This window comes from Coturnix japonica, chromosome 3 (assembly GCF_054131305.1).
Source record: "Coturnix japonica strain WE chromosome 3, WE-NBRP24, whole genome shotgun sequence".
Taxonomy (NCBI): Eukaryota; Metazoa; Chordata; class Aves; order Galliformes; family Phasianidae; genus Coturnix; species Coturnix japonica.
Window position 1 is genome coordinate 25,273,089 of NC_140665.1, and position 25,424 is coordinate 25,298,512.

Sequence of the window (25,424 nt, forward strand, 5' to 3'; positions counted from 1 at the left end):
CGGAGAACCTCAGAAGTCTCAGATACAACATAATTCCCATAATCTCTCTGCCACATAGGAAAAGAAATGGGAAAAAAAATAAATAAAAAAATGAATAGAGGTAAACATTAAAACGTCTTTGAACTGAGTGGTGCCTTGATATATTGCATTTTTACATACATATTGTACAATATTCAGGCTCTACAGGCAATAGACAAGAAAAAGTTTTTTTTCCCCTCTCAATGGACAAAATCCTGGGACTTTTGAACAACAACCCTTCATTTTAGACTATTTCCTTCCCATCTCTATTTACACTTTTGCTAAGAAGTTCACAATAATTCTACTTCTTCACACTAGAAATTGCTTGGCCTGTGGGGAGCTGGGAAGGTAAAGATTTACAGTCACTTCATAGCAACTAAATGAATCAGAATCTGAACTTAAAGCAGAGAATCTGGAATCTACTCCAGGTAGCAGGAGTACCTTTGGATCAGCAACTGACTGGATGCAGAGAAAAATTCCGACTGATACTAGATTAAATATCTGTAAAATCAAAGCAAGATTCAAAAAAGGACTGCTTATTTCACTGATGTGAATGGTGCTTAATTTGTAATTGTATAGTCTTATATAAAACAGATAGTATTACAGACAATATCAAGCAAGGAAAACAGTGGGAGCATCCCACCAAAAGAACTATGAACAGGGAAGAAGAAGAATGGTAACCTGAGATATTTTGAACAGATTCAACAATTCATATCCAAATGAATGTCAAATTCATTGTTCAAATTTGACCAATTAGATCATATTTTATCAGGTTCATAGGAAAGCTCTGTGGAGAGAAGATTTTTCTCTGAGCACAAACCCAAACATGTCTGAATACCACTGCTTTGCCTTGACACTCTACTGTTGGTTTCTAGGGACTATTGAGGTAAAGCTGGAAATATCCCAGAACATAGTTTTAAGCAAATGTTTGGCACTGACATAAAGCATCATGTTTATCTGCAGTTTTTCCTAAAAGTACAGGAGAGAGATTTACCAGCATTTGTGCTACATTTTTCACCGGGTCTTAGCCAAAGAATAATTGCAAAGTATCAAGGAGTTTTCTATAAGTCTTCAATTCCATGACACAAAGTATCATGTTCAATCTGTACATATGACTACAGACTGCCCTAGAAAAAGGTTTCCTCCTCCAGTATTTGCAGATGCAACAAATTCCAGTACCCACACTTCAAGACTTTCTATCAGCTATGTAGAAAGGTAAGCCAGTTCACATTTACCTGCAGAGCAGAATCTCACAGCTCCAAAAGAATAAATGGAAAGTCTCCAGGACACTCAACAGACCTATAACACAACTGCATTCACTGCAGGACTCAACTCACACAGTATTTCAGAGAAGAGGCTTCAGCCCAAATCCCCTGTGTCCCAGGAGTACCAAACTAAGAATTACTAGCTATTCAGAAATCAGCCTTTCCTTATTTTAAACACAAATATTAGCTTTGAGACCAGTACTTCCTGGCAAGTAACTACTCCACTGAAACAAATGCATCTCCAAAGAGCTGCTGTCTCCTTCTTGCAAGCTTGATTTTTCCAAAAAAGTGTATGCTCTATTAGAAATAAATGATTATAACTTTTATAATGCTAAGCAGCATGCATCATCAGAAGACTGTTCTGTAAAACTGTGAATTCTAAAAGGAAGATTACTTAAATCATAAGGTTTTGGGTTTGTTTTTTTTTGATGACGTGGGGAGGTGGTTGAGTCACCATCCCTGGATGTGTTTAAAAACTGTTTGGATGTGGTGCTCAGGGACATGATGTATTGAAGAGTTGTTAGAGTGAGGGTAATACGGTCAGGCTGCAGTCGGACTTGATCTTTAAGGTCTTCTCCACCTGAGCAATTCCATGATTCTATGTATACTGCCCTCATAACTGACAGAGAAGCAGAGTTCTATTAAGCTTTCTGTTTGATTGTTTTTTGGTGGATATTTTTGTTTGACTCCAACATCCAGACTCTCTTCAATCCAACTGAAAGAATAAATCCATTGAAACAAAAGTAGATGATAAAACATAAACATGTAATTTTTAAATTACACATCTATTGATAACATCTTTCAATATTTAGCAGTTCTTTCTAGGCATTCTGTGCTGTTAACAGCCTACATTATTTGGAATGCTATATTCAGTTAATAAACATTCAAAACAAACACTGTCTGACATGAAAATACCAGTTCTTGGCAGAACACATTTCAGTTCGTCACTGTGTATGTTAAGGGAAGACCAGCTTTTTAACTTGTTAATCTTTTCTTACTTGACCATATCTCTGTCTCAGGAAGAAAAGAAAAAGTTTCACATATGAAACCAAGCTTAGCTAATGATACAGAAGTCTTAAATGATGTCTGAAGCCCGACAGAGAAGGAAAAGAAGGACATCACTTTGCTGCTGAGGTGGAGAGGTTGCTTTCTTGTTCCCCCTAAATCATCAGGTTCAGGTTGAATGAAACAGTGAACAGTGTGCTACCATATCTTTAAACAGCAGTCAGAAATACAAACCAAACAGCAGAAGAACGCTTTGCAATAGACTTGGAACATGAAAACTATAAAATGTCTTTTTAGTGCTCTGTTCAAAATAGATTCAGTAATTGATGTGACAATACAGTCTTTTCTCTCAAAAACTGACTAGATAAATGGGAACACCTCAACTTTTGTCCATTTTTCCTGTCTTTATCTTGGCAAATTTTTTCCTCACTCACTGCAGGAGCTGCTCGCTCACTACACGCAGTGCTGACAATGGAAAATACCTAAACCTGCATCTAAATTAAATGGAAATGGCAAACAAGGATACCACTGGGCAATCATATCAAATACTTCTTTTTCTATAACTACCAGCTAAGCAGCCACTCCACCACCAAGTTCATACCAGAGTCCAACCACTCATTTCTGTTTGGGAAACTGTCTTAGACACAGAGTGAAGCTGGCCAGGCAGCTGTTCTGGTGGGTATCCTTGTTCCCATCCACAGACTTCTATTTAACTTTAAAATAACACAAAAAATAAAACACAATACAGCACACACACACACCTCACTACTGCCTTCTCTTTTTCCCCCCACCTTCAAAGACAAAAAACCAACTAAATAAAAGGAGCTGTGGTTCTAACTGGCTGACATGGTGCAAAAGGGGAACACCAGATACTTTATTTGGTTTTGATGTTAAAATACATGTACTTCAAATTGAAAAACTTAATCAGTCTTTTCAAAAACTACATTAAAAAAAAAAGAAAGAAACCCACAAAGTCATTAGAGATCTTCATTTGTCTTCTTAAAAAATGGATATAAATATTATATATCACAAATAAACGTTACTAACACTCACACATATTCTAACAGAAGGAAAATAGGTAATATGTAATGGAAGTTCCAGCACTCTTGCCTATATCACAGGTCAGTTCTGCTCATTTTGCTCTTCTAGGAAAGTATAAAGTTACAGAACTAAAAAAAAAAAATAAAAGATTGCGTATCAGATCTTGTGATGTGCTGCCAAATAGTCTTCCAAATGTCAGAATACACAACTCATCCAATGACAAGTAATAAAAATTTCCAGGAAAGCATCTTGGCTGAAACCAAAATGTCTGGCATTCATTTTCATTAAGGACTTGGGAAGGAGGAGCTGGGGGAAGGAATTCTACACTCCTACTTTCCCCAAGAGCTTTTCAGAGTCATTCTGTAAACTAACACCCTTCCTTCAATGCTGAAGCACTATTCCTAACCATAAGTAATACCGTCCAAAAATGCCATGCAACTAAAGACATATCACACCTATACCAAACTCTAACAAAATCCATGTGTTAATAAAGATCTTGAACAGTCAGCTTCAGGGCTGATGATACAGTTCGGTGCAATTATTATATTAACAATCTAATAAGTTGCACTTCTTTTTTTTTTTTTTTTTACCTTGAAAGTGTTTCTGTAAGCTGCACAAAGCCAGCGTATGCCAATTCAAAGGCACCCCTGTGCCTCGACTGCATCAGATGATGTTTAAAGTAGTCTCCAATATTTTTGACCTTAAAAAAAAAAAAAAAAACAATAACAAAGTTACATGGAATTATAAACAGACAGTTCATTTACATATGCAAGATACTGCAGTTAAGAGCAGTTCTTCGTCTGCTTGAACAGACCACCGGCAAAAGTAAAAAACACTTAAAGAATAACAATTAGCACATTCAGTTCTTCAGGTTGTGTCCTTAGAAGATCACCAAAAAAATAAAGGACATAAAAGTAGCTGCTTGTCCAGGAGGAGAACATTCAGATTTTCAGAAAAGGACAGTCCTGATTTTCAGAGGAAGCAAATTCAGAATCTTCGCTGGCCATCAGTCTTAGCCTAAAATCCCAAAGAAAATATCTACTACATGGTAACAGCAGAAACTAATATTTACACAAATTTATCAGAAAATACATCCAAATTTCTAAAGAGTTGTACCAAAGGAAACAAATCTGTCTTAGTGAACTACTCTGAAGGTGCCTCAACTCTGCGAGAATGTCTGTGACTACTAGAAACAATTTTAAATAAAGAAATTGTATATATGGAGTAATGAGAGCTACATTTGGAAATCTAAAAAATAAAACATGAAATGTCAAGATTGAACTTTCACTGATGACTACCTTCTACAGTCCTAACAAGATAACCAAGCTTCTAATACTGTCTGGGAGCTTACAGTGCCACGCTGTCTCACTGTACACAAAATGAAATGTTTCTTTATTCCAGAAAAATGAGTATCATTAACTTGCAAGGTTTAACTCAAACTTCCACCATCATGTGCTTAAAGTAATAACACATTTCATTTTACTATGCAAGATTTTCTTCATGAATATTTTCTTCAAAACTTTTATATAAAACCAAGCATTAAATCATATCAAGTTTCCTATAAAATTCATATTCTATCAGCTATAAGCTTAAACACTTTAATAGTCTGACGAGTAATCAGGATGTCAGAGGAGTTAATGCCATATGTAGCTACAGTTTTCCAACCATTAATTCATTTTATCCAAACAATGAAAGTACAATAGTTTAAAAAAAATAGAGAGATCAAATGTATTACTTCCTGCAGCTAAATCCAGCCTAAGATAAACAATAATTAGAAATATCTACGGGGCTTCAGCTCTCTCTCCTCAGTTCAGGAATAAGAGCCTTTTTTTCAGAAGCAACTGACACACAGACAGACCAACTCTCCAGCTGTATAAACAAAACCAAACCAAGAAAACCATCCACATGCAAATCAAATCACTTTCCTGCTCCACCACCACCCTTAATTATTTTTGGTATAGTATGGGATACTTTTTTTTTTTGTCACATAGCTTTCAACTTACTACTTATATTTCTGAGCTTATTTGCAACAGCCACAATGATCAGATTACATCAAACTGAACTCTGGTATATTCGCTTTCATTCATACTCTGGGGTTTGAAGAAAAAGAACTGCCACGACTCTTTTCTTACAAAAAATGACAGAGGAAATTGCCTCAGGATCCATGCTAACTATGCATTCCAAACTTAGAGGATCCATGAGCTTGGCATTCTTACTCCTCCAGGACAGAATAGCATTCAGCTTCCCTGCATCATAAAACCAGCTGCTCAAATGTCAGAATGGAGAATAAATTAAGGAATTGTTTTTCTCCACATCATCATGAAGACTCACAGCAACTGTAAGAAAAAGTGACCCCACCTACTTTATTTACACAGGAAAGAACACTCCAAGATAAAAACATGCAACTATGCAGTGGAAAGCAAATATCTTAAAGATGTTAGATCATCTTGGCTAAATACCAATAGTATGACAGGTTAGTCTAACAAAAGAACTGACAACTTACAGGGCCAAACTTGCTGGACAGAAGTCTCCATATTCAAGACATACACTCAGCAGAGAAGATCCTGACAGTGCTTTAGGAAATAGTATATTTGTACCTTATTTTCCTGGTGATTAGATGCCACCCAGTCATCCTGTTCTCTAGAGAGAACTTTTCCAACATATTAGAAAAAGATGGCTGGTACTGAACTCCACATGAGACACTTCACATTAAGAACCGGGGAGAAGATGACTTTTGCTTTGTTTAACAGCAAACAAACTGTTCCCTTTTAGAACAAACACCAAAGCAGCAACTAGGGTCACACTTGCACTAGCACAAACATGGAAGAACACAGAGGTTTGTCACTATGGGAAATCTTCCACAGACTTGAACGTTCCAGCACAAGACCCAGACTGTCAGGGTTAACACAAGCAGAACCCCTGGCACTGGGACAGCACCAAGTCTTCATTTCTGCTGTCTGTTTCTGTTCACTTTGGCACATGGTTCAGGAAAGCTTATCTCCCAAAATTATCTTAAAACCTTACATCTGAGATAAATAGGAGTTTGAGGAAGAACTTTAAACACCAGGCTTGGAGCACTGTCTCATGATGGTCATGGGACAACATCAACAGAGTCTTTGTTAGCTATCATTTTGATCACTTGGTTGCTAATGGAACAAGGAAGGCCGTTTGCATGATTATCCTACCAGGCACAGCTTTGGATCTGGCATCTCAGACTTTCTGGGTTGGACAGAGAAAGAAAGATAGAGCAAATATTTGAATGGAGAGATACCATCAGGCATACAAGGCATCTCCTGTATCTATTTTTAAAGTCAAAAATAGTCAGCATGACAAGGGCTAGACATTAATAACTGCCAATTTATATTGAGAATTTTGCAACTCCTTTCTAAGTGAATCTCTACAGAAAGCAGATAAAGAAATTCAGAAGAATCAGTGCAAAATGTGACATTCAAACACCACACAAACCAAATCTGTAACTCAAACTGCCAATGTAATATTGTCCCAACTTCCAGTAGGAAAATCAAGTAACAAACAAGTGCTGATTGTCTATCAACTTCTCCTACATGGGAACACACCACAAAAGGCAACATTTAAGTGCTAGTAATGAAGAAATAAAGCCAGAACTAGTTGGCGAGCACTGTTATCTTCCAAGAAGCACAGTTCTTTTGTGACATTTCATAATGTAGACTGAAAGATATTCTCATTTCATTTGCTTGCTTAAACAGAAAAAAAGACACCCACAAACCAAAAGAGAACACGCAAATTCAGAGCTTATTACAATACTTAGGGTGAATACATTAGAACAGTTACATCGAATCCATAAGGTATAGCTTCACACAGTTACTGATCTGAACAAGGAGAAGGGCGCAATGCTTGGAAGGGAGGCTTTGCAACAGATTTTTCTCAACATTTAGTTAGACCCAATTCAAGGCAATTAGATCCAAAGTTTCTCTTGACTTTCACAGCTCCATATTCTTAAATCCCTAGGAACTTACAGAACAAAGAAAAAGATGGACAATTGCAAAAGAAGGGTGCATCTGCATAAGACACCAAAATCCAATTCTATTTATTTCTCAACACTGAAAAATTGTTTTGTGGAAGTTTTAAGTCACAGAAGTTCTGGTACTGATATTTCCAGTAATTTATGATGAAATATTCTTTTTTTATGATAAGGTAAGGCCACTTACAAAAGAGTAAAGTGAAAATGGATGTAACTTCCCCTGTAATGTTGGGTTTTTTTCTGCTAATGCCCACTTTCTAAATAAAAATGGAAATACTACAGTAAGAACTGACTCATGCTAAAATACCAATTCCTGTTTGACTTGGAGCAGAGTAAGGAACACAGAAGTAAAAACACTTTATCTGCTCTTATCCACCTTCCAGACCTCTACAGCAATACAAGTAAAGCTGTAAACTAGCTAGGAAACAAGCAGGCCAGAGACAATGTTAGAATAAAGATACTAACACTATTTCTCTGGCACTACATCGTGAGGTAACACAAGAAATTACACCAGCAATTACACCGTTATTCATTTTAGGATAGAAACTCACAACACCAAAAACTTCTCACCTCCCATTGGAAAGAAAAGAAGTTTAAAAATGAAGCCAGTTCATAAGATTTTTAACAATTCTAACATGCAATTCACATATCTGCATATGTATAAACATAAATCAGTTTTTATGAAAAGAATATGCATCCTATAAATAATCGAACAATAAGAAAGAATATTTCTTCAGTTTTTCTGCTATGTATAACTCCACTTACTTGTTACTACTTTAAGCATTATGCCTCCTGCATACTGCTGTGTCAAAAACACATTGTTGACCACAGGAGCGGCAATAAAAATACTTTTTCATATTTAATATAGCTCTATTTAAAAGGAAAACATTTTTACAAATGGTCTGCTTTTCTCCATTCAGAATATGAAGATTTTTTTAACGAAAAGTATTTCCCTACCTGTTCTACAGTAATTAACCCATCTGAAGGTTCAGTTGAAGCCTGTGTAGGCAAAAGTTTACACAGTGTCCCTAACAGCAGAGATACTTCCTTCATGCTTCTCCAGCAACACACGAGTACCATCTGAGCTGTGACGTCACATATGTGACTTTCTTTACCTTAAAGACAAAAAAAGTCAAGAAATATAACAGTCTGACTCCAAGTTCTGCGGCGCAGACTTGTAATTTAGAATTAATTTAGCTTGATCTTCTTATAAAATATAATTCACTACAAAACAATTCAAAACCAAGTAGCACAAAAGATAATTTAGTTCTGTTGACCCCAATACAATTCTTGGAAGTTTTTATCATATTTAACTCTGTTTGGATATGAGAGCAATATACAACTTTACTACTGTTTTAAAGAGTGGAGACCTTTTGGTCAACATCAGCATTGCACTGCATATCAAACTGTACAAACATCACCAACTTTGTAACTAGGCTCCAATGAACTCCCATACCAATCATCAATCCACCACTAAATGGTTTTTTTTCCCCCCTTTTCTTTTTAAACTCAGATGCCCCCATATGCCCAGACCTCACACACATTTTAATGCAGCAGCGTCATCTAGTGGACATTATGTGAGTGTAACGTAATTTACAGATATTTTCATGAAACAAAACATATGGGCCCCCAACAAAAAAAAAAAACACCCTGTTTTATATGCAGGAAAATATGTGAGGAAACAAAGCTCATCTATTTGTCTGTAAGACTTAAAAACCTAACATAAACTATTACATTTTAAATGTAGAGATATTTTGTAAATATATGCAGGCATACAGTAAATATACTAAAGTTTCAAACTAAGATGTAAAGAGATAAAAAAAAACTGCACAGCTGCTATTCACTAAAATAGGCAAATATTACTAAACATTTTATCCAAGGATACAGCTTCAAACAGTTTTTGCTTATGTAATCCTGTGCAACAAGTTTTACCACACGAATATATTCCCCACTAGCCTTGTGTACACTGGAGAGCAAAATCACACTAACACCTTTCAACAAGCAATGTGTTAAAGCGTTTCTTGACAGAAGAGGTGTTAAAGATTACCTGGCCAGTGAAGTTGGGGCAATAGAATCCAGGCCAATATCAAAACAACTCATTTACACATGTACTCTAAGAGAGATTAACCACAATCTCCCAGAATCATAGTGAATTAGTCTTTAAAACCATGCCCATGAATAACTAGCTTCTGACAAGTTTACTGAAGAAGTGAAACATTATATGGAGAAAATAACTTTCAACTTTGATCACCCACGTAAAATGTCTGCTCTATAAAGAATAACTTGATTTAATTATTAATACAGTGTTTGATTTACCTTTCATTTCTGTGCAAATATTTTCCATTGGCTTGTGGTCAGCCAGCTTTTCAGACTGTATTTTGCAGTGTTCTTTCAACATTTTTGCTTGCAAAAAATAATCGTTTGTGTCCTGTGGCTGTATCTCACTCAGAATCATCTGCAGGCGATCCGCAGTTTCTACACATTAGATAAGAATATTTAAGTTCTTTCCCTTTTCTTCTTTGTTTGGTGTTTTTTTTTGGACTTTCGGTTCTTAACACAAAGGTAATTTATTTTAAGTAAAAAAGAAGGCCATGAGCAGTAAAATTTAAAACTACATTGACTTCAAAGACCTAAGAAGAAAGATCAGACTACACAGTCACCTTTTTTGAAACAGATGCAATAACAAAATCTGCAAAGGCTTATTCCATTTAGTGCAGAAGGCAAATAACCCGTATCAAAACTTAAAGGAATGGCTTCATCTTAAGACATAAAATAGAAATTTGAAAGGGACAGGTGTGAGGAGTCGTTTCCTGAATTACAATAAGAAACAAAGACATCAAGAGCTTCAGATTTTACAGAGTTCTTTTTGTCTGTTTGCTTATTTGTTTGTTTACCTGAATCAATATCCATTGGAATAAGACCCTCTGGTGATGAGCTCTGCACTACTGGTGATACTACAGCAGAGAGCTCGTATGACATCAGAATGAGTCTTGACACTATTTGCTTCCATTCAGATACGAACATCAAGTTACTATTAGAAAAAAAAAGGCAAGTAACATACCAAGGATTAAAGTAATTTTACATTTAAAGGAAAAAAACCCAACACATTATAAACACCGTATTTGTGAAAACTACAAAGTCCAACAAAGACTGAGTTTTTAATATTACTTACTTAATAATACTTACATTAATTTTTCAATTAATGTAATTATTAATGTAAGTATACTTAAATTAATTACTTAATAATACTTACAAAGAAATATACATGGCAAAGTCAATAAGAGTGCTAACAGCAATAGGTACTGCAGTTCATTACAGATAACATTGCATGCTTTTATGTTCCAGTGAGCAGCTTTGCACTGTGCTTAATTAAGGAGTAACAACTTACTATTTTGCAGTATGCTTTACTTACTTAAGAGGTAATTGCTGCAACGCTCTGTTTATACAATGCACTCTCCCATACATTGGGAACGATGCTGCTGCTTGAAGTAGAGACTTTTTAGCTTGAAATATTTCTTCTTCGACATTCACCAACAAAAGCTTGATAACTAAAATCATTTAAAATTACAAATGTAAATTATACATACAAATACACACTGTATTTTCTGAGAAACAAACCTGCTTGGAAATATAAATAAAACCTGTTTATTAAACAGTTCAATGAAATCAATGGAAAACGCAGTGAAATTTCTTTGTTTACACTCCTCACTCTTCCATCCATTTAACAGTGCTTATTGTTGGTGTTCAGTTACCTAAACACCAACAGTATGTTACATTCTATTTTATCTGTTTGAATCAAACAGCAGCAGTGAAAAGCACAGCCAAGACCATGTACTCAGCGACAATTCCACAGCCCATGCTGAAGTCAAGAGAGGTAACCTACCACATACTGAAAGTTAGACTTTGGTCATAGAAGCAGCTTAAAACAACAAACAGCCGAACAGAATATTAAAAATCAGAAACTTCCTGTTAAATATTTGAGTCTTTAATTAGCCACTGAAGAAGCTGCCCAGTTTGCAAGGGTACTTGTGCCAATTCTATTCACATGTGTCAGAATCAGAATGAATTACAGATCCAAATAATGAACTACAGATTACTAACAGAAGATATCCTCTAACAACAAGACATGGGATTACCCTTTCTTCTTTACACTTTCTTCTTTACACTTTCTTCTTTACACTTTCTTCTTTTATAGTAATCATGTCTCAAAAATAATGGTTTCACTGCATATGAAGAAAAATACTAACAAACCAATAGAAAGTCTTACTGAAAAAGAAGCCACTAAGAGGTTAAAAAAAAATTGTGAGTCTACAAAAAACTAAGTTCAGCATTCAGTCACAAACAATAGGGCTTTCAGAATTTGAATTTCATTGAAAATTATTAAAACTGTAAGATATTTGTTTAATGAATTTGCCAGATCTGATGGAAGCTTTGCAGCTTTCACACAGAGGCACCAAACCAAAGAAAAATTCCACACATGAACAAAGTGGCAATGTATACACAGGGCTGCAAACCACTTGGAACAATGGTTCTGACTGAACACAGGTCCAAGAGTCAGCACTTCAAATGTCAAGTACTTAAACATGATACAGACAAACCACAGCTGCCTTTGCTCTGGTTAAGTGAGCTTTCAAAGGAACAGAGGTTCCTTTCTAGCACTTTACGTACCCAGGAGTTACCAAGGTCCTAGTGTCATTTTCTTTTTGACCAAAACAATAAATAAATCCACATTCTGAGAACATGGGAAAGCTTCAACATGAACAGGGCTTGATTAAGATCTTCATAAGGGATTGTCTATTGAAACAGCAAAACTAAATATACTTCAAATCCTGTTAGAAATAAACACCTTCTACTCACTATGCCCATTATGCAATGTCTTGAAGAAAAGCAGTAAGGTTTCAAATAAATATTAAAAAATACTGGTGATAGTTTCCCTAATACTTATATATTAGGGAATATATCCCTATATCCCTAATATCCCTAATATTTACCTGCTAAAGTGTTCTCCTCCACTGATGAGTCTTCCTTCATCTGGGGGTTATGCTTAATCCATTTTCCTAAAGAAATATGCTGCAGACCTTTATGATACACTAAGAAGTTCAACAAATAGGAAGCAGTGACACAATCGTATGGCTTGGTACTTGTGCTAAGATCCATTGCTGCTCGGAATAACAGATCCAGACTTTCAGAATCCTGAATGAAACAATATTGCTCATTTTATTGAGCTCCCATATTGATTTAATTAAGCTAGTTAGCACCCTGAAACCACAGAACATGCTTTTCAACAAGTCTACAGGTACACATTTTCTAGGAAACCCTTATATTACACAAAGATTGCCTTGCAGTCAAAATGTGAACTGTGTATGTATTTAGCAAAGATAGAATCACATACGCACTGAAGATAGGAAGTTCATTTATAAGGCAGCATTCAAACACAGCATACACCACAGGAAGATGGGTTTGATTTTCAAAGTAGCGTGCTTTGCCAACAATCATCACAGAGAAGTAGGGGTTACTGGGAAGCTGCATTTGCTCACCGGTACTTTTGAATTATAGAGGGTTTTTTTTATAAAACAATCAGGAAAAAAAAAAAAGAAAAAGACAGTATAAAGTGAAAAATCTGAGAGAAATCACAGACAAACAAAATGAAATCTGAGACCAAAGCAAAGAGGAACAGAAACATGGGGATTAATTTTGTGAAATTCATGAGTAACAATGCCAAAATGCCTCAGTCACTTGCAAGGGACATCACAGCTAAGAAAAGAGTTTGCATTTATTTGTTTATTTGATACTAGAGTAAGCCCTTTCCCGGTATTAAAATGCACTTAGCAAACAGTTTATAGCCATACCCAATGAACTACCCATATTTTTTCAACTGTTAACAAATCTAGCTTTCTTAGGTAAGGGCTGAAGCTGTAAACATATAGATATACATATATATAAAAAAAAACTAGGGCTGAAAACTAGTGCAGTCAGCTTGGACCAGCTTCTAATTTTCAAGAACTATTCAAGTACCTAATTCAACATAGAGCACTTATCTTTCATGAAATTATTCCCTTTAAACTATCTTCAGTTACATACCTGTAAATTAAACACAACATCACGTAGCTTCATCAACAGCTCAAATGCCAGGACTTTTACTTCTTCAAAAGTACTTGCAAAACACTGAATCAAAGTTTGGACACGAGCAGAACTGATCTCCTGATCCAATCGAAAAACTTGCTCCTGGCCTGCTCAAAGAAATTATTTCGCTGTCATTTCTTTTCCAGAATAAGCATTATATTTACATTCTATTTACGCTTTATTTTGTTCTACTGCCAGAAACATTAAAATGGAATTTCAGCTAAAGCATTATTTTAATACGAATGAGTATTAAGATGGCCTGTTCATTATTGAAGAAAAAGTTCCCACATCAAAAAGTTACTCTCGGTAATACAGAAAGCGACTCATCGCCAAAACAGAATCTCACTTATTCAGCTTTGAAAATTATTTTCCTGAAATTCAGTAATACCAGCAATAAATTCCTCTCAAGAAAGGATTTAAGACTTCTGCGTGTTGCCATGATTTCTGGGGACTGACCAAATGCCAGAAAGAAGCCTGAAGTTCTAAGACATAAACAAGATCACCATGACACAACACAGAACACAACTGCAGCTAATATCCTTTTTAAAAGCGTTGTTACACTCCTAAATCTTAAAGCTATTACAAGCAACTCCCAGTACAATTTTCTGCTAAAAAATCAAAAGCCACAACAGTGTGCTACAAACTCGTAACAATAAAATTAGCATAATAATGATTTACAGCAGGTTTTAAGAAAAGAAGATCAACCAAGAAGGTCACTTCCTCTCCAAATCAAGTTGTAGATGTCTCATTCCTTTAAATAGCAACTGAATGCCAAAAATTTGCTTTAATGTTGATCATATGACCCAGAGACAAGATTTAGGAAAACTGCCAATATACCAAGGCTCTAAGTAGTATTTCTTCAACTGAGGTTGCTGTAACAGTGTAGAAGTAACAGCAGCAGCAGATCATCAACTGTCCTTATTTAAATATTGCTTATTTAGAATACAATATATCCAAAGGGCATGCAATTTTTTTTCAATTAACAGTTTTCATGATCTCAGTATTTTAAATAACATAGTATTAACAAATTAGAAGAGGTAAAGGACGTGAAGTTATTAAATAATATTAAATAATTAAAGTCTTGCCAGAAAATCCCTATTTAAAAAAGATATTCAACAGGTTATAGGCATTTATATTTACTTCAAAATACCATTAGCTATTAAAATGCATCATACTTTCTTTGGATAAAATGAAAGCAGCGAAGTACTTAATTTCTATGGTACCTTCTAAATATTTTACCTATTTGACAGAAATTAACCAGCTCTCTTAAAACAGTCTTCAATACCTCCTATCCCCACACCTCATAAATTGAAATTTACTTATAAATAGAAAGCAGTCTCTCACCTTTTGGAAGAGAAAATATTTCAGCTACTGATCCTAAAATACTAAGGGCAGAAAATCTGGTTGGGTGCGACGAACCAGGAAACAGTGCTTCAAAAAGTCTGTCACATAAAGATGACATGAAATCCTAAATATCAAATGAGAGATTTTACAACAGTTTATTTGCTGCCCCACAAACAGAAGTTTAAGTAATAGGGTTCAGGACATTCTGCTGTAAGTGTTACACATCAAAACCATGACCTTCCATATCCATTTGGAGGATCCATCCACCTTCATAGTACTGACAAATTTCTTATTTCCCAGAGCAAACAAAGGTAGGAAGATCTTTAGTTTTCCTACAGAGTTCCCTGTCCCCACTCTCACAGAGAGATCATGATTGTATCAGATCTTAAGAGGCAGTCATTCCCCCACTTGCTGCAGTTTCAGGTCACCTAGTGATCCCTCAAAAAGTAACCTGGTTTGCCTTTTGGCAAAATGAAGTTTAAAAGATACTCTCCAAATACTAAGAAACCCTCAGTTCATGACAAAACACTACATTTAATCAAAATTAACTTGCACAAGTAGCGTTAGTACTGTTGTACTTTAAATGACTGAATCCTTCTATACCACAGTGCTTTCTAGTACAGACGTGACTTAACATATCCAGAGGTGTTTTCAAGAACAGTTAACCAACTTACAGAAATGCCTTTCCATCTCTTTTTGTCTTCTACATCTCTAGCAAGCTAACATAAATTATATTTACTTACTCTATATTTCTGCAAAATCCCCAAAGGATTCCTTTTAGGTGAGTCTTCAAATAATTCCTGCTTGGCTTTATTTTGTTCCAGTTTATAAAGCACCTGAGAACTTTCTCGTATTCTACAAAATAACTTTAAAAACAAAATCAAAACACATCAAAGACAAGAGTCATTTACAGTTAAATATGGGCTAATGAGATTTTCAGCTTAATTTCTAGATCTCATAATTTGCAATTTTTAGAAAAAAATGTTCACATGTAGCACAACACAGAACTGATCCTTCATATGAAAAACAAGGCTTTTTGTTCCCCATTTCACACTCCTTCCCACCCCTTTATACCTCCCAGTACCTATTTCCATCCTCCTTGAGTTTACACCCACACCCTTCTTCTCCCACCTCCCCATTTTCCATGGAACATAAGCTCCTGTATAAAAAAACATCAATTAACATGCATAGGTTTTTATAGAGTAAATAACCTCAGGCCTATGCTCTCCCTTTCTACTCCATTTCTTCCAACACAAATTTTTCAGCTCATATTTCTCAGTCCGCTTCAGCAAGTATGAATAGAGTTGGGCTTCTCTTTTTTCTGCTAATCCTCTTCCATCCTTCTCCCATCCAACACACTCACCGTAAATGTACACTTTCATCATCCTATCCACATTCTCCTACTACATTACCATTCACCATTAGTTACTGTGTCTATCACTTAATTTTTTAAGTTATCCTTGTCTGTCACTCTGTTGCACAATACATACAATTCAGACCTATCTTAGAGCTTCCTCTTTCATTTAAGCAACTTTCTAACATAGTAGAAAAAAAACCAAAAACAAAAAAACAGGGAAATTATATATAACTAAAGCAATAAGCCCATTAAATGTTTTGTTTACCTTTCTCAGCAAAGAACATATCTGCTGCCTTACTGAAGGAGACTGGTTGTTCAAGTTGTACGTAATGAAAAATGAAATCAGTTGCATTTCTTCCACAGACACAATTTCTGTGCTACGATGAGTTTCACAAAGCAAACCTAAAGCATCTATGCAAACCTGAAAGATATTTAGATGTCAAATACAGAAGAGTTATAAACACCTATGACCGTGATACCTTTGTTTTAAAAGAATACTGACACAGAACTTATGATCTAATCAATTCCTCCAGTTTTCCAAGCAAATCATCCTATGTCTAAAGACTAAAGAAATAATTGTCCCTCTACCTGATTGTGCTGATGGACTAGACCCTGTTTTATAGATTCAGTAGATACAAGACCGCTGCTCATAATATTTGAAAGCTCCAGGTGTCCATGAGCCCTGGCTGTTCTTAGGCATGCCATCAGGGCTCCAAGAGCTCCTCTGGTACTCCAAGAGCCTAAAGAAAATGAAATACAGTCATAATTACAGTCTAATTAACATCTTAAGTAAAGCAATAACTGCAGAGCTTGTCAAAAACCCCACATGCTACCAACTCATTAACCTATCTCCTCTTTTTCTCTATAAATCAAGGAAGTCCAAAGGACAGCCTGTCATAGATTCAAATTCATTCTAAACTGCCAGGAATCCAAAAGCCCCTTTACTGATAAATCATATAGAAAAAGGACTTTGTGATGTCTCAGAAGCCATTGAGAATTACACTCAATTATAACAAAAAATACAAAGAAAAATAAATACTTAACAAAACATGGCAGGTTAAGTGAAGAGTAAAGAACACACACCTAGAACATGGACTGTTTTGCTTACAGCATGAAGATACTCAAGATTATTACAAATCCCACCATGAAACACTGGCAGCAATAAACAACCAACCAGAACTGTTGTTAACAGAAACTGAAAACTACTTTATATATATATATATGTACGTATTAAATCATTATAATTGCAAATATTGTATTTATTTTCTTACCGAGATTAGCATCTGCAGAAGCCTGAAGAATCCTAATCATGTAGCTCAGACTGTCAGGGCTACATCTGAGTAACTTTGGTAAATAGTAATCTATTATATATGTAGTTTGGTCATGGTTCCCTTCACACAGTATTAGAAGAAGAGGTGAAACCCAAATGTCATGCCACTGGTCAATCCAAGTACTCTTCTGAGAACTTGAAGTAAACTGGACTTTGTGATTTGTAAACATGGTTTCCAAAAGATCACTAGCATAGGGTGCAAGAGACTGATCATTCATCACATTCAATATTTGTACTGGAATTGATCTGTCCAACTGCAGTATATTTTCAGTGCCCAGACACTCCACAAGACAGGCAAGAGAAGTATATTTCCCCTTCACGTGCCATTCCAAACTCAGTAACCGCTTGGTTAGCCTTGCAAAGAATGGGTCTGATTTTTCATCAGATCCAGTAATGATGGTCCGGTGTATCCGAAGAAGATTCCTGAATATCAGCTTGCTTTGATGTCTAACAGCATCTAGAGGGTGTTCCCAGTGTGTGTATACGTATTCCAGCAGCTTCCCAACCACCTCTGAATTCCCATTAAGTTTCAGTTTTAGATTTGGTGAGTCTGAAATAAGGGCAGCTATTGCTGAGTTAGTCCAAATAGCAAGGATTCGAGACAAAGACGTTGCCATGCTGGATTCTTTTAACCTTTTCAAAAGAACAAACAAATGCAGTTCATAAACATCATTTGTCACCTACATTGAAAATAAATACATAAATTCTGTTTCAGAATAACTATTCATCACACTAGTTTGCCTCACACTAAAGCAGGTAAGGAAACGCTACCCATTTTTTACCCCCCCCCCCCAAAAAAGTAATGTAAAAAGGTTTTGGATGCTTCAAACTGCACAATCAGTCACCTGATGTGCTGTTAACTGGTCACAGCTAAAACCACCTATTTAGGTAGACAAGCCATTACAACAGCTATTTTGTAATTGAGAAGAGAACTGAACCTCTGTATGCTAGTATTTCATAGCATTATGTTAATGCACGCTTCTTAAACACTTCAGGAAAATTTTTCATTGTCTCAAAAAAGATATCAATAGTAAATAATATGAGAATTGCATATCCAAAAAGAAAATCATAAAATTGACCCTCCAGGACAATGTGCTCACATCCACTGTTTGGTCTCCATAAATGCTCAGCAAGCATCGATGAAGTCAGTGGGTGCAATATTTTCCACATGGAGGAATTCGGTGACACATCTTTGCTTCATACATACACATTTTGTCAGACTGCTCCTCTGCTGCCATTTGTCACATGGCAAAATCTAACAGAATACTGGCAGGAAGATTTAACCTCAACTGCCATACCAACAACATCCACCTCTGATGTCACGGGCCAACATAATAATGGGAGGCATTAGTTTAGGAGCAGCCCTTGTACTTTGAAATTTATAGAATTATCCTGAATATATTTAAAAAGGTGATATGACTTGTAAAGAAAACCAAATTAACTAAATTGGACACGCTGAAGATATCTAGAACCACCACATCTGCAAAAAAGCGAGTAGAAACATAAACCTCCACCCAAAAAGCACAAAATAATAAAAATCAAATTGCAGGCTTACTCAGAACTCAGAGACAACAGGACCGAGGCGATATCAAGTAACAGTTTCTCTCCATTTTCACCCATGCTTCCACTCTTCCAATCCAGCATAGCCAGTGCTCCATGGCATAGGAAGAGAAGGACAGAGTCAGAAAGCTGCTCTGTGCGCAGAGCCCCACAGTTATTCACAAACCATGCTGGCATGCCTGCAAGTTTCCTTGATCCACACAGCAAGTCACTGATCTGTAAGAGCAAAATCAAACCTATTACAGGGTCTTAGCACAGGAGAAAAAAAAATACTCCATATACAAGATTATTTGCATGTTTTTCTTACAAATTCAAAAACCTTATATCACTATTTGATACATATAAAGAATAAATGATTTAATTCCAAAAGGCTAACACAGACATTGGCAAGTCTTGCTATCTGAATTAATGAAGTCTCTAAAAGAACATGGGGAGGACTGGTTAATGACATTACCTTTAGAGAAGGTACATACTTACCAAGGAAGGTAATTCTTCAACTGGCTCATACATAGCTTTAGTGAACAGAATAAAGGCCAGTCCTGAGGTAGTCTGAACAGTCTGCAGGAGAGTATCTACACAGCAGAGAAAAGTATTTTATTTAAAAGTGAAGTAAATATCATGTGGCAGAACTGTGTATCAAAACTATACTGTTGGCATTGAATTTTCCAAGACTTATATTCAACAGACAGAAAATGCAGAGCTGCCTGGTAAGAAAAAAGGACTGTAGCACAGCCTGATGACATTTATAGAAATTTCTAATACAAAACCCACATATCTGTATAAGAAGCAAACCTGATTATTCACAGTGTGCTAACTAACAGATCTGACTGCATAATTCATACAGAAATACATTATGATCTACAGATCATAGCTCACAGAAAGTCCTACAACTTCTCATTGCCATTAATCTTGACAGTTCAACCTCCAATCAAGCTCTACAAGACAATCACATACAAGTTGTGGTTACTGCAAAAAGGACAAGACTGATATAATGAAAATACCTGTCTTTGAATGTTACTAAACTTACCATCTGTTAGGAAGTCTGTGGAGGTTTTCAGTAAGTTACACATACTTTGCCAAACAAAACACTCGCGATTTTTCCAAAGACTTCCCTGAATATTTTCTTGCAACTTCTGTACAAGCATCATTGAAACTTTAATGGCCATCAATAAATCATGCATCAACCGAGTCTGAACAATCCGATTTCCGTTATTACTTCTGGGAGGGGAAAATAAAGGTATGACAATATGCTCACAAAGATGAAAAGAAAATCATCCATTACAGTTCCCAGAAACTCACATTCCATCAACTTCAAAAAGAATTCACAGTAGAAACAAACTTACTGAGTTGACCAAATATGTAACTAGCAGAAAACAAGAAGTAGACTCGAGGACAAAGATTTAAAATGAAAACAAACACAATGACAAACACTGATGCAGTTCCTGTAGGTTCCCATGACAAGCTCTCATTCATTTGACTGCGCCTGAACAGAGCAGAAACTAAAGACATACAGAATACAGAGCTGGTCACTTCTTATTTTATCAGAGTTCCCTCATGCACAGACTATAATTCTATCACCCAAGATTCTTCTAATTTGAAGGCAGACAACACATAAGCTTGTAACATACAAAACACTCTATTTAAGCACCCTTATCCTCCAGGCACATGGTAAGAGACCATAGTAAGGGGGCTTCACTTTATGTCAAGCTGGAAAATGTCAAGATTCTAAATCATGACTGCCATGACAAACAGAATATCAGTGCTGAATTAAACACTCATGAAAAGTAGAAATGAATTACTCCACCTGAATTTTAATAAATGTTTTTATTAATTACAGTGTTCAGTCACAATTCACATAGCAAAACCACGACTCAAAGGCCTCCCTTACAAGTAGTAGCTCCAACGCAGTATCGGTACCTTATAGACTAACACCTTTAATTTTGTTTCTTTCCACTTATATACCATCATATTGCCACAAAAGAAAAGAAACTCATCAGCAGCTTTTTTATTTAATATATGTATCAGAGTAAACTAACATTCCCATCTGTCATCAGCGCATGGCTATCAAAGTGATATTCCACATTAAATTATCATGCAAGAGTGAAATGAAAACAGATAAAACACAGCTTATATTGAATTCACTTGCCTGTTTTCTTCCCATAGATCAAGTAGTGACTTCTGCAGAAACTGAAGAACTAATGAAAATAATTATGTGATAAACTTATCCAAAAAAGAAAATTTAATAATTTATTTAAAAGAGCAAAGCAATTACACATGCAGAGTATGCACAAACACAACGAAAATTATCAGTATATGGAGTTTCTTCCACTCTATAAACAAATTAAACTGAACATTCAGTGCAGTCCCAAAGAAGCAACACTATAACAAAGTCTCACACTGGTTTGTATGAAACCAGAAGAAAATTAGAGTTTCCAACCCATGTTGTCTAATCCAGAGTTAGAGCTCCTCAGTGAAAAGGTGAAATTCCCAAGAGCCAAAGACAGAGCAGCAATAAAAGGTCCATGGGAAGCTATGAACTTCCACACTAGGTCATGGTATGTCGAGCTATAGTTTACAGACAGAATCAGTATGGGACTGAATTGATGTGATTTGTTAATAAGTTGTCTCACCAGCAGATCAGGGCCTGCTATAGTCAAGACCAGATATTAACACTTCAGTGTAATCCTATTTAACTTCATGACAAGCCATAAGACAGTGGCTACTCCATGTAAATAAGTAATGACTCCAACACATCCTTAAGATCATCCACTGCTTCCCTTTCAGATTTGTATATGAGGATGCTCAGTAAAGCAAGATCAATTCCTGGATATTAAAGGTACAAATATATGGGGAAATCCTTGACAAATGTGCCATATAAAAGTACTTGTCACTAAAAATGAATCATGGGGAAATCAGATATTTATGCCTGCCACAAATCCTCCACTCACAACCTTCCCCCAATAATCTACAGTGAAAATTATTTAAATAAGCATAACTTTACCTTCTTCAAACAGATTCGTAATACTTGCTCTACCTAGAGGAAAGAAAATACATTTTAATTTTTTTAACGTAATAATGATGTTTACAACTTTATCTATGTGCTGCACCAAGACATGAAACAATGCTGAGCAAGCTGGAACAAAAAACAGTATATTTGATATATTCATCATACCTAAGCTGAAGTCCTCCATACAAGAAGCAAGGTTGTCCAGTACTTTTCTGTACAAATATACATCTGTGGTTTTCAGTTCTTCCCTAAGGCAGCACACAAAGCTTTGCACAGCTAATGTCATAAACCGTTCAGGAAGACCATTCAGTGAACTACAACAGTAAGAAACAGCATGATCAGTTACCTCACACTGAGGTATTAATCCACAGCTGACTAAAGTTGATGTCAGCTCTATCTCCCATACTATATACATGCTGCTTCCAGCACCAGATCTCAGAGTTTCAGAAAACACAAGGATACATTACACCTGTCACTTTGTACAATTGAGGCCTACAGCAATTTTTTTTTTAAAGCCAACAAAAATTAAGTTAAAACTTTACAAGAATTACTAGCATGTTCACCACTGCCACCCTTCTGGTTCCAAAGTAAGAAAACGACATCTTTAGTATTCAAGATAAAAAGGAGAAAGATCTAAGAATGCCCAGACATGACTTTCTATATTACCCGTGGAATACAGAAAAGATATTAAATCTATTCTTTATTTTCCTCACCAATTGACATTTTTCAAGATTTCCTTAAGAAATTATTTCAATGACTTAATTCAGCAAAAAACTGGAAGGACAGCTTGCACTGGTACCTTTAACGTAATGTCTATGCAAGGTTTAGATTATTTCTGTATGTGGAATGTAAATTAACGTACTAATACTCTATACCTAGATTCCTAAAGCAAGTGTCCACAATTTCTATAGCATCATGATCTATATGAACATTTATCTTTAAAGATACACAACACTTAAGTTGGATCCAGATCCACTAACACTTTATAGTCTCCTAAGAAAACATGTCATTTATGTGCATAACTTCTTTTCTTCCCCACCTTATCTCCATCTAAACCTAGGAACTCCTTAACATTTTTGCTTACCCTTAAAAAAATAAAATAAAAGCAGTAATAAGCCTCCCTTTAGTCACATGTCCAACAGCTGCATGGAATTGTTTTCTACACAGCCTCTCTCAGACTTTCCAAAGTCTGTTTACAAAGTAACACTTCCAAAAGACACAGAGACACTGATCTTAGATACATTTTGCTACAGTATGGGGGAAAAAAAAGCAATGAAGAGATGTATGCAGCTACTTCTCCACTAGGGACAGAAAACTAATCACAATAAAAATAGGCATGAAAAAATACTGTTCAGTCAGGATTCCGCTGAACCATCTTCTCTTTGTTAGCAAAACTGATATTCTTTTACATTTCTATTCTCCTGCTAAATTTTAAAATTCAAAGTGTTAATGACACACTCCGTTGTCTTTCAAGTAATGAAAGAGGATTACAGTAATACCCTACTTTGAAGCTATTTATCCAACAATATATTGTATTATTTGCACTTATTTTTTTAAACTAACCAAGGAAGAAAAAAAAAGCACATTCACATATGAATACTAAATATTTTCAGCAATTTGGAGTACGTGAAAGTTACCAACTTCTAGGTAAGGAAGGCAATACAAGGAAAAATAAATAAATAAGGTATTATCCAATTCTTTACCTTGCTAATACTTTTTTCAGGGGATTCTTCACATCCAATGAAAAGTAAATCTCTCCCAAAATTTCCAAACAAGCTTTAAGCATGTGATCACATGTAGAGCTTTGATCCATTGTCTTTACCAAAGGCGTAATCTATAAACAAGAGAATGCTTGATCAGTAAAACAAACTGCACTTGTCCTCATAATTAAAAGAGGTGGAATTCCCTCTCATTTGAGTATACGATGTAAACCAGTCCCTTCTTTACCATACCCTGTTGAGATTCAGGTGTTAAATACACTCCAAGAACACCTCTGCTAGCAAAAATACATAAATACAACCTCAAAATTTGTTATCACTTGCCTTCCGCTACTCACTCAGTAACCACAGCCTCCACCAATTTGGATTAGAAATACATTTTCACAAAGCATTATTTGGTTTGATTTCACAAAGCATATTCAGGAGCGAGTAACAACTGCATTTTACCATTTCACAGGGGCACTTAAAAGGTTAGAGTCTATTTCAGAACTATATTTCCCACTAGCAGTGCACGCGATACATCACTGCTTCCAAGACACCACACTAACACCAGTGAAATCTTACTTGTTTAATACATTGGATCTGCTGGATGCCATTGCTCAGTTGTGCACAGTGCAGAAGCAGAGAGGCCAGATTTTGCTCTTCAGCCTTTGAAAACCCTATATTTGGAAAAAAAAAAAAAAAAAAAATATTTTAAAAAAGGAATTATAATGAACCACATGAAGAAAATGCAACATATAATAATCAATCACTGGCTCCTCTGTGAAGGAATAGTAGGCCTTAACCTGAATACGAAGATATCATCACAGAACTGTTGTGGTTGGAGGGGATCTCCAGAGGTCATCTGCTTCAACCTCCCTGCTCAAAAGCAGGGCTACCTAGAGCCGACTGCCCAGGACCACAGCTTGGGCTAAACTCAAAACGAAACCAGCCTGTCCCAGGACTACTTCCTACCTACCTGCTGCAGGTACCTCAAAAGAAAATTTGATCTTCCCTATTGACAACAAACACTAGATTAGATAGATGATCTCTTGTCTGACAGTTCATTTCTTCTCAACTGTAAGGCTGAGAAACAAGAACTCATAGAAACTTAAGCATTCAGTTCCTGTGTTATTCAGTTTTGTCTATTTTTTAATATCAGTAGAAGTTTACCTCAAGCAAAAAGCACTGCAGAATAAGAGCATTTTAACAGTATCTTTAAATCAAGTTAACTACAGAAAATGCAAAGGCTGTGAAAAGACTTTCAGTGTGACCTCCAGAAGTCCCTAACAACCTCAACCATTCCATGATACGTTACAATTCCTCATTATCCCACATATAGTACCAGTACTACTAGGGCTAGTACTTCAGGCAGCCCTGAATTACAGGCCTGCAAGAGGGATCACACAGAGGGCATTCTAACACCATTTCATCATTGATGGAACAAGACAAACAGCTTATAAACCAAAGACACAGTGACCTAAAGATTCTTTTAATTCTGAAACAGTAAGAAATCATTATCAATAGCAATAAACAAAGCAAAGACAGCAACAACAACAAAAAAAAAGAACAAAAGCGCACAAAAATAAAACATCACAAACAAAATAAATCTAAACAGCAATTTCAGTAGTTACTTACATTCTGATAGAAAAAGGAATCGTACAAGTTTAGTTTGAG

The 25,424-nt window shown here is 35.8% G+C and overlaps 1 protein-coding gene across 10 annotated transcripts in view; it reads right to left on the bottom strand.

Annotated features, from left to right (window-relative positions):
* Positions 1 to 25,424, bottom strand: part of THADA (THADA armadillo repeat containing) — a 147,614-nt gene that overhangs the window by 117,501 nt on the left and 4,689 nt on the right. For 8 of the 10 annotated variants that reach the window (XR_014944581.1, XR_014944580.1, XR_001553893.3 and 5 more), the window contains exons 3-22: positions 24,333 to 24,427; positions 23,754 to 23,884; positions 22,216 to 22,364; positions 22,045 to 22,077; positions 21,190 to 21,238; positions 20,071 to 20,261; positions 19,521 to 19,615; positions 19,039 to 19,259; positions 17,425 to 18,116; positions 16,742 to 16,893; positions 16,419 to 16,574; positions 15,540 to 15,662; positions 14,797 to 14,920; positions 13,411 to 13,559; positions 12,321 to 12,522; positions 10,742 to 10,877; positions 10,224 to 10,360; positions 9,646 to 9,804; positions 8,287 to 8,444; positions 3,920 to 4,029 (exon numbers count right to left, since the gene is read on the bottom strand). Coding sequence is in view for 7 of the 10 variants with exons in the window: in XM_015857461.3 (XP_015712947.2) it covers positions 3,920 to 4,029; positions 8,287 to 8,444; positions 9,646 to 9,804; positions 10,224 to 10,360; positions 10,742 to 10,877; positions 12,321 to 12,522; positions 13,411 to 13,559; positions 14,797 to 14,920; positions 15,540 to 15,662; positions 16,419 to 16,574; positions 16,742 to 16,893; positions 17,425 to 18,116; positions 19,039 to 19,259; positions 19,521 to 19,615; positions 20,071 to 20,261; positions 21,190 to 21,238; positions 22,045 to 22,077; positions 22,216 to 22,364; positions 23,754 to 23,884; positions 24,333 to 24,427 (3,262 nt within the window). In the remaining 3 variants the exon portion in view is untranslated. Of the gene's footprint in view, positions 1 to 3,919; positions 4,030 to 8,286; positions 8,445 to 9,645; positions 9,880 to 10,223; positions 10,361 to 10,741; positions 10,878 to 12,320; positions 12,523 to 13,410; positions 13,560 to 14,796; positions 14,921 to 15,539; positions 15,663 to 16,418; positions 16,575 to 16,741; positions 16,894 to 17,424; positions 18,117 to 19,038; positions 19,260 to 19,520; positions 19,616 to 20,070; positions 20,262 to 21,189; positions 21,239 to 22,044; positions 22,078 to 22,215; positions 22,365 to 23,753; positions 23,885 to 24,332; positions 24,428 to 25,424 lie in introns of those variants that run through there. The other 2 variants (XM_015857466.3, XM_085543036.1) reach the window with 2 other exon arrangements.